Raw genomic sequence first — 10210 nt, 5'->3', positions numbered from 1 at the left:
TCATAAAAATCAGCAGTGACTATGCAGCAACTGACAAACTCAATCACTACTGACAGAAGTGCTTTAAAGAACGTATATCTGTTTTTCCTTTAATTCTTTCTCCAAATGGTGATTCCCTTTATATGTGGTATTATTGTTTGTAAACACTGCACTTTGTTCATCAAATAAAGAGTTCTATCAATACAAAAAAAAGCCCAAGGAGAGGAATATCATGTCAGTCTGTATTTTCCAATGCATCATACCCAGGCTTTCAGCCCATGAAGACATACCCTGAAGTCAACTTGCCCAAGTTGCAGGAAAAGGACCAAGCAAAGAGAAATAGCTTCGGAAATCCAGCCAATAACCCAAAGTGTGATACAGGACAGGATGCTCTCTTCATTGACACTCCTCTGGAGCTGGTCCTCTGGAAACAGGGAGTATCTGTCAGCCCACCTGCCACTACCCCCCAGATCCCACCCTCCCTCCTATCCTGTGTGGTGAGATATGGTGGGGAGACAGGGATTGTGACATAAGCAAATGGCCTGGAACTGATCTATGTAAATGCCAGCCCGTGAGATTCCTAGCAGGGACACCGCCTGTGAAGGCCTCACAACAGCCAACCTCTTGAAACCTCCAAGCTGACTGCCTCATCCAGGGGAGGAGGGACCCCTCCACGGGAGAACGGACAGCAGGATCCTGGTAGAGGAGGCACCAAGAGCTCCAGGGAGCGGGTGGCAATCGTGTAGGCGCCATGGAGACTGCCACGTGTCTTTGCGCTCCATGTTTCACATGGCAGAGGTGTCCCCGCTTATGCTCCTGTCTGTGCTTCAAGTTCCTCTTCACCTCGGAGCGGAACTGCACCTGCTTTCCCTGCCCTTACAAGGATGAGCGCGACTGCCAATGCTGCCACTGCACCTTCTCCGAGAGCCCCAACTGCCACTTCTGCTGCTGCTCCTGGGCCAATGACCCCGACTGTAAGTGTTGCTGTACAACCAGCAGCAACCGCAAGTGCCAGTACTATGAGAGCCGCTGCTGCCGCTATGCCGCCATCACGTTCCGCAGGAGCCGCCTCCCCAGCATCCGTACCTTGTAAGTGCCGCGCGCCCGACGCGGGCCGCCGGGGCTCAGGAAAACTGGGGGCGGGGGGCCCCTGCTAGCTGTGGGGACAGGGCAGGTCAGCAGCCCCGCCCCAATTCCACCTCTTTATCTGAAAAAGGGAGGCCAGGAACTTGGGAGCAATTAACTCTCGTTACAATATGTCTTGGTGCAAATATATCACACAGTCATTGTATGGTGAGAGTTGGTAACTAGACATCGCGATATTCTTTTTGAAATGTATAGAAATAGCAACTCACTACACGTTGTGTAACGGGAACTAACATAGTGTTGTAGGTCAATTACTCTTCAAAAACAAAAAAACTCATAGGAAAAGATCAGATGTGTGATTACCAGAGGCAGGGGGTAGGGGTGGGGCATTGGATGAGGGCAGCCAAAAGGCACAGACTTGCAGTTATGATAGATAGGTTACTAGGGATGTGATGTACCACAGGATATATATAATGAACGCTGCTGTCAGTTACATATGAAAGTTAAGAGAATAAATCCTGAGTTCTTAGCCCAAGAAAAATTTTTTTAATTTTTTATTTTTTTCTATTTCTTTAATTTTGTATCTGTACGAGTTGATAGATGTTCATTAAACTTACTGTGATAATCACTGTGTGGTATTTGTAAATCAAATCATTATGTTGTACACCTTAAACTTATACAGTGCTATATGTCAATTACATCTCAATAAAACTAGAAGAAAAAAAGAGCTAAAAATACTATAAAGTCTGTTTTGCACTTGATGTAACAGTAAAAACGTATATTCAATGGTGCTATTATTTTAAATATTTTTTGTGTTTCAAAATGTAGCAATAAAATTTACCTCAACTGCAAGAAAAAAAAAAAACTACACTTTGTAGCAATTAAGTGTACGTGTCCTAAACAGTCACTAATCAGTATAGACCTGAGTTCCAAACCCAAGCTCCCTCAGCTGTGTGAGTGAGTGCTGAGCTCTCCTGAACCCCAGCACTCTCACCTCTACAAAATACTAATAGCTAATACTTAGTGTGTAAGCAACTTGCCGGGAACCACGTGCGTGACCCCAGGTAACCCCTACCTCATGCCCATCACACCAGTGAAGAAACTGAGCATTTGAGAGGTTGAGTGGCCCAAGATCACACAACTAGTAAGATGCAGTCAGAATTTGAACCTAGAGTCTGTATGCTTAAATTAAAATGCTGTCCTGCAAAATAGACAGTATGGTACCTGCGATGATTCAGGGGCTTAATATTGCTTTGAAATCTGTTATGTGATATAAAAATATAAATTGCCCTTCCTCCTCTGAACCCTTGATATCTGCAACACTCATTGGAAAAGAGTAACTTCCACAGGCCGCTTTCGACCCCTATGGCCTGTGTAAGTACCCCAGGTGGCCATGAGCTCCTGCCAGCCTTCTCTTTGTTCCTACCCAGAAGTCATGGCACTGAGGGTTGCAATTTCTCACTTAGGGCATTAACCCTCTGTGTCAGGCACTGCATAGCCTCTTCCTGCCCTGACCAAGGCGGTCTCTTCATGTCACACATGAGGGGCATCTGGAATAGCAGAGGCAGACTTCTTAGAGGGGAAAGACCAAAACTCAGCATTCTAAGATGACAGCACTTGGAGAGGCAGAAAGATGAGAGGCAGGTTGGAAGCCTTTCGAGGCTGGAAAAACAATTTTGTGAGCAAACGCTCCGTGAATTCAGGGGAAGGATATGATCTCTCTCACAGTTCAGCCCTTTGTAGCTGGTTAATAAAAATTACTCTCAGTTCATGGACCTCGCATGGTGTTTGCACGAACAGAGAACCCAGGGGTTCTGGATTCAAGTGCAGAAGTTCTAAGGTGCAGAAAGTAACTCTCACACCCCTCTCTCCTCTCAACTGCCCCATTTCCTGCACATCAGCAATGAAGAGTCACCAAGCCCATTTCAACAGGGGAAGGATGACACTGGTGCTTTGGAGATGCTTAGACCAGTAGCTCCCAAACCTTGTTTTGCATTAGAATCACCTGGGGATCTTTAAAAACTACTGATGCCTGGCCCCCACCCCCAGACATTCTGATTTCATTGGCTTCAGGTATGTCCTGGGCATCAGAATTTTTAAAAAACTCTCCTGCCCCCAGGTGGCGCTAAAGTGCAGAATGGCCTGGAGGGAAAAAGAAGGGAAGCCAGGAGACTTGCCAGGTGATATATGGGAACCCAAGTACAAGGGGAACAGGCCTAAATTTGCGAGGAGGCTGCCACGGTACAGAGGAGCAGAGGCCAGTTATCTCAACAAAAAGACAAGGCTGCTGGGCTTGGTGATGGTTGTGGCGTGGAATCATGACCACTGAATGCCCAAGTCCAAGCCTGAGGCTTTCTGACGATGATCAGAGATGCTATTGCAAGTGTCAGGGGGTTGGTGCTGGGTCCGCTGAGGCTTATCTTCCACCTGGCCTCTCTCCTGGTGTCTGGCCCACCGCCTCCCCTGTTCCTCGTCACTGCTTCCTTCTCAGCATTTTCCTCATCCTGCCTCAGTCTGATCTCATTCATCCCCCTTTGCCTTTACTCATCTCTTTTTCTCACTTCCTTTTTCACCTTCACCCCAACTCCCTGGGCCATTAACACCTGTCTCTTCTCCCTGTTCTGTCTTTCTCTTTCCCCAGCACCCTCCTCTCTCCCTCCTTCTTTCTGATTTCTCGTGCTGTCTCCCTTTATATTACACACTGATTCTCATAGCCCCACCTTATGAAACTAGAGAAATCCACCCAGCTCTCATGTATACATCTGCCCTCCCCCCTCCAGATGACCCCTCCAAAGCTGGAGCAGGAGAAAGCAGAGAGGCTGGGAAAGCAGAGAAGGAGCAGAGCTGAGAACATTGAGTCTGGCAGGCTTGGACACCAGCATGCAGATCTCTAAGGGATGAGCTATCCAGGTGCCCGCGTCTCCATAACCGGCACTGTCCCCATGGTGCCACTCCCTTCCAACGTGTTCGGGTATCACCCTTGACTGCCTGGGCTCTGAGACCTGGGTCCCTGGCCAAAGGAATGGGGAAGGATCCAGAGGCTTATAGGGACTACAAGAACGCAAAAGAGAACACAGGCAGAATGCCAAACGCAACCCCTAGACATCGCTAATACAAACAGAGAAGAAGGGATAGGAATAGTCACAAAATCAGTATGTTTTCTTTTTAAACATCTTTATTGGAGTATAATTGCTTTACAATGTGTGTTAGTTTCTGCTGTATAACAAAGTGAATCAGCTATACATATACATATATCCCCACATCCCTTCCCTCTTGCGTCTCCCTCCCACCCTCCCTATCCCACCCCTCTAGGTGGTCACAAAGCACCGAGCTGATCTCCCTGTGCTACAAAGCTGCTTCCCACTAGCTATCTATTTTACATTTGGTAGTGTATATATGTCCATGCCACTCTCTCACTTCGTCCCAGCTTACCCTTCCCCCTCCCCATGTCCTCAAGTCCATTCTCTACATCTGTGTCTTTATTCCTGTCCTGCCCCTAGGTTCTTCAGAACCATTGTTTTTTTTTAGATCCCATATATATGTGTTAACATACAGTATTTGTTTTCCTCTTTCTGACTTACTTCATGCTGTATGACAGACTCTAGGTCCAAATAAGTATGTTTTATACCTCCATCCCCATGGCTAATTCATTTATTTTCATAAACTGCTTTTGCCCTGATTGTAGCTTCTTAGAACATGCACTTGAAAGTTTACAAGTATGCACTTACTTCATCCATAGTTCTTACAATATATGAAATCAGCCTCAGATATTAGAGAAAGATTCAACACACACACACACACCGTACAAGCACATATTTTTCATAGACTTGACCACTGTTTTCCCCTGCTGTGGACATGAGCTGGCTAGGAACAGAGGGGAGTCACTATAGTGGCCATTTATTGAATGCTTACTATGTCCAGGGAGTTAAGCACTTATCGTGGATTATCTCATGGGGACTTTAAAATCCTCATGAAGGAAGTAGTATTGTGAGCTTTGATTTACTGAGGGTGAGAGAGGTGAAGAAACTTATCTCAAAAGTGCAACTCTAAAGCAGTGCATTTCACCATGTGCAACCCGCCCCTAACACCTAGCCCCTTAGGTCATAGTTGAGGTCTGGTGATCAGAACACACGGGGGCTGGGCTTGGCTGGGCAACTAACCTCCTGGTGTCCTGTGAAGAACACTTTGCCCACCTTCTTCTATGTTCCATCTCACACACAATAGTAATGTCAGTGCCCAGAGGAGACTGGATTTACTGGCCCAGTGCAACAACTGAGAGATACACCACGAGCAAGTGTGAGGTGTCTCCGTAAGAAGGCATCACTAAGTTATTACAGGATTTAGGCGCATGTTAGGTGAGGACGCAGGGGTAAATCTCCTGTTAGGTATCTTAATAAATCTTGCCTAGAAGGTGGGAAGAACAGAGTTGAGCCTGATGCTGCAACTGGTGAAAAAGCAGCAATCACTGTCCTTAACCAGGACAGGGGATGTTTGATCATTTTTGTGGTTTGGACAATGTTCTTGCTTTTGTCTGAGTTCAAACATGAAGAAGTGGTCTTGTTTCTGTTTTGCTCCATCACAGTCCCAGAATGGCCTTGTCTGCTGTGGGTGTTCTGTGATATTATCCAGGGCCAACAGAACCCCAAGACCCAGCTGACAGTGCCAGCCCCTCTGGACTGTTTTTCTCTTGCTCAAAAATTAACAAGCAGTTGTATCGCACTTACTGTGTTCCAGGGACTGCTCTAAGGCCATGCAGGTATTCAAATCAATTTTAATTTTCTCAAGAAACTCTATCAGGCGAGTACTAATTTTATAACGAGGAGAGAGGCAGAGAGAGGTTAATTAACTTACCTGGTGTCGCCCAGCTAAAGGATGGTGGAGGGGGGTTTAGAACCCAGGCACCATCCGCCCGCTCCCCACCCCACCCCGGCACAGCCATGCCCCTCCCCATCACACCACAAAGCAGCTCAGTGACACCCCGGTTCCTTCCGAGGTGGAGAAACGGAGCTCTCCTCCTGAGGTCCCGTGTTTGCTTCCCCTTGCAGCTCCAAGATGGCCCTGCGCATCGGGAGCAGCGACACGCAACTGGATAAGGTGAAGATGATGCCCGCGAAAAGCAACCTGGTCAGCCACCTGTTGTGCCCCATCTGCAGCCAGCTGCGCCTGCACTCCTTCATACTACCCTGCCACCACAGCCTGTGCGAGAAGTGCCTGCGGCAGCTGCAGAAGCACGCCGAGGTCACCGAGAACTTCTTCATCCTCATCTGCCCCGTGTGCAACCGCTCGCACTGCATGCCCTACAGCCACAAGATGCTGCTGCCCGAGAACTACCTGCGCGGACGCCTCACCAAGCGCTACATGCAGCAGCATGGCTACCTCAGGTGGCGCTTCGACCGCTCCAGCGGGCCTATCGTCTGCCAGGTCTGCCGCAGCCAGAGCATCGCCTACAAGCGCTGCATCACCTGCCGCCTCAACCTGTGCAACGAGTGCCTCAAGACCTTCCACTCGGACGTGGCCATGCAGGACCACGTGTTCGTGGACACCAGCACCGAGGACCAGGACGAGAAGATCTGCATCCACCACCCGTCCAGCCGCGTCATTGAGTACTGCCGGAACGACCACGCGTTGCTCTGCAGCTTCTGCAAGACTGCCCTACACAATGACCACGACACCATCAGCCTCATCGATGCCTGCTCCGAGAGGGCTGCCGCGCTCTTCAGCGCCATCGCCAAGTTCAAAGCAGGTCCCGGTCCCCTCTTCTCCCTCCAGCACTCCTAGCTCAGGAACTGATGGGGAAGGTGATTTGGGAGGATCTGTTTAGAGAGAGCCTTACCTCCACCTGGTGGGGCAGTCCAAGCCCTGGGAGACACTGAGCCAGGCTGCAAGTCAGTGGCCTGGAATCCACATCTGGCAACTACCGCCAGCCACTTAACCTCCCTGTGCCTTGGTTTTCTCATCTATAAAATGGGGATAATGGTGTTACCCAATGCAAGTTCGTGTGCCCGGCACACAGTGGGGCCAAACAAACTGACAATAGGTTGGAGTTTGGACCAGAGAAAGATTTATTGCAGGGTCAGGCAAGGAGACAGGTGGCTCCTGTCCCCCAAAACCCCAAGCTCTGGGAGGGGGTTCAGCAAGGCACTTTTAAAAGCAAGGTGAGGGAGGGGTCAGGTTGGTTGCTGCAAGCTTCTTGGTGTCTGTATCCTTTGTTCTTGCAGCTGTCCACATAGGTCAGGTCACGATGTTCCTGCAAACCTCCAACAAGACAAATGTTATTCTCTGTTCTGCAACTTTTTATCTCTATGTGAATGGACTTTTAAAGATGAGAGCCTTGAGAATGGGCTATCCCGTATATTTCAGGCTATAGGCAACATTCTTTTACAAAAGGTGCAGAGCCTGCAGGACTAACCACATGTTAACAAAGCACAAAGGTTAAAGCAAAAGGAACAGATCTAATACGATGTCAGATTTGTTCTTCCCTGAACAATTTGTTCTTTCCTCATTGGGTGGTTGTGAGGATTAAATGAGATACTCTAACTGAAGCATTTCAAACGATCTAGCCCATAATAAGTACATAAAGATTCTATAATCTTGGTTATAATTTTCATGACCTTGGGCCTCATTTCCTCCTTTGGAGAAGGAAGAGATTGATCCTGTAGTATCCTGAAGTTCTGTGAGCCTTTCTAAGGTGTTTTGTCCCTAAGGATGGATTTCTTCAGTATCTTCCCAATTTAAAGGGGAAAAGAATTAAGTCGATGCTGAGAGTTACCTCAGTTTTAAATTTCCCTTGAAGTTGCAAGCAGCGCAGTAAAGGAACTGATAGCAAATACATAATAATGGGAAAACCCAGAAATAGCCAGTAATGTTGTAGTCAACAGCTCACTTTTCCTCTGCACGCCTGCTCATGGTTATTTTATGTTGGCTACGTATAATATAGTTATAGTTTCTATAAGGGAAACTGACTCAGGTTTTCGTGATGGAACCCAGTACAGTGATATTTCACAGGGTTCGGCAAAGAGCCCAATAATTTCTGGGTGTATAACCACCAGGTTAGACATGAGGATCTCAGGGATCCTTTTAGGCTCTTTGCCCCTGGGAATAGCTTCCTTGAACAGAGGCCTACTTTACTGGGGCCTTTTAGAGGACTTATGTCTAATCCTCTCCATAATCCTACAGTACAGGCACTAATATTCCACCCCAACCCCAGGATAGACAACTGGGATTCCAAGAAGGAACTGGCACAAGTCCCCTAGTAAATGGCAGAGCCGGTCTCTCTGACTCCGAAGTCCATGTTAATTCCACAACATTCATTTGACAACCTATTCTGCTAAACAGTGACCAGAATCTAAAGATAAAGAGATTGAAAAACAATGGGAACCACCACCACACCTGTGGTCTGTTTCCCTACGTGGTGGCCTAGAGTCAAATGACCAGCATGCTCCAGATCAACCCAGCCTCTCCCCTGTCAGAAATGTCAGTGTCCATACAAACAGGTCTGAACAGATCGACAAGGAGGCAGCTTTCCGCTGAGCTGCACAGGAAGGTCCCACTGGACATAGAAGTGGGTCAGGGGCAGACTTTGCTAAATATGTCCCCCAGGGCCTCTCACCAGCATGAATATTTCAGGAATAACTTGGTTTCTCAATTGCTCCATGCCTAGAAACATTGTTTGTCAATTGACACTTATTCAATTTGGGAACAGCACCAGGGAAGCCCCTATATTAAAGAAAGCCTACAGGAGCCGCGTTGCCAGGCCAATGGAAGCCCCCATTGGTTCCTAGAGGGTTTTCTTAAGGCGGAACCCGTGGCCTGAGCTTGGCTGGATTCTTTTTTAAGTACCCCAGGTGATTCTGATGTCACAGAAGACTGAGAAGGGCAACTGGAGCAATTAAGAACATAGGCTCTGGAGTTAGACAAATAGAATTAGGGACAGGCCCTGGGTCCTTCTAGTTACTTGCTGTGTGACACTGGGCAGTCACTTAACCTCTCTGAGCCTTAGTGTCTTCATCTATAAATGGAAACAACATCTTCCTCTTCTGAAGTTATATGTAATGTATGATAATATATAGATATGATCCATATGTGTGATACATGATAATGTATGGATTGGATCTATATAAACATTTAATAAAGAGTAGCTAGTTTTGGGCTTCCCTGGTGGTGCAGTGGTTGAGAGTCTGCCTGCCGATGCAGGGGACGCGGGTTCGTGCCCCAGTCAAGGAGATCCCACGTGCCGCGGAGCGGCTGGGCCCGTGAGCCATGGCCGCTGAGCCTGCGCGTCCGGAGCCTGTGCTCCGCAATGGGAGAGGCCGCAACAGTGAGAGGCCCACGTACCTCAAAAAAAAAAAAAAAAAAAATAGTAGCTAGTTTTAAATATAGTGCCTGTAAGAGACCTTGCTTTGACTTTGTTCTAAGACCAGCTCTTGCAAAACTGCCTTATTTGTAAGGGGCATCTTCCCCCTCATCTAAGACATTTTTATCCTACCTCTCCAGACTCAGCTCTAAGGAGCCTAACTAATCCCTAATAAAGCAAGGAATTTCCTATTCAGATTTCTTCTAACAGTGAGTAACTATTGAAGAGTCAAAGAAATTAATGTATAACGTGGAATTTCAGGAGCCCTAAGTCACAGCAGGGCTTGCACGTGGAGAGGGCAGGGAGCATTTCTCAGCACCACTGCAATCACATCCTGACAGTCTCCTGTTCAGCCCCCATCTGTATTGCCTCCCCATCCCTTCTGGGCCAGTGTGAGGGAGGAGGTGAGCAGAGGAAATGGGGGCTTCAGAAAGCAGGCCAGAGAGCAACACTGCTGACGTTCACCCCAAAGATGTTAGAAAACAGGACAGAATGGCTTTCACTCAACAAACACCATTCTAGCACTTCTATACATCCTAGTCATGGTGGTAACTGAGACAGCTGTGGTCCTGTTCTCATGGTCTGCCAGAACCCGAGGGTTTCTCTTATTGGAATGCACATCTCTGTGCCACCACCCACAGAGATCCAACTTACTGTGGACCCAGGGCTATGTTAAGAAACATGACTTGGTCACCCCCACTGCTGAGTAAAATTTGGAGAGGATTATAGCCCATCAAATCACTGCAGAGTCAGCCTTTCATGGGGAGGACCTTACCTCTAGCATAGTCCACA

General features: G+C 47.7%; 1 protein-coding gene across 1 annotated transcript in view; it reads left to right on the top strand.

Annotated features, from left to right (window-relative positions):
• The first annotated feature begins 646 nt into the window (after positions 1 to 646).
• Positions 647 to 10210, top strand: part of TRIM42 (tripartite motif containing 42) — a 29622-nt gene continuing 20058 nt past the window's right edge. The window contains exons 1-2 of the mRNA XM_004278976.3: positions 647 to 1068; positions 6111 to 6808. Coding sequence (XP_004279024.2) covers positions 731 to 1068; positions 6111 to 6808 — 1036 coding nt within the window. The 5' untranslated portion in view covers positions 647 to 730. The remainder of the gene's footprint in view (positions 1069 to 6110; positions 6809 to 10210) is intronic.

The sequence above is a fragment of the Orcinus orca genome, chromosome 5 (genome assembly GCF_937001465.1).
Source record: "Orcinus orca chromosome 5, mOrcOrc1.1, whole genome shotgun sequence".
Classification (NCBI taxonomy): Eukaryota; Metazoa; Chordata; class Mammalia; order Artiodactyla; family Delphinidae; genus Orcinus; species Orcinus orca.
This window is presented reverse-complemented; position numbering and strand designations above follow the sequence as displayed.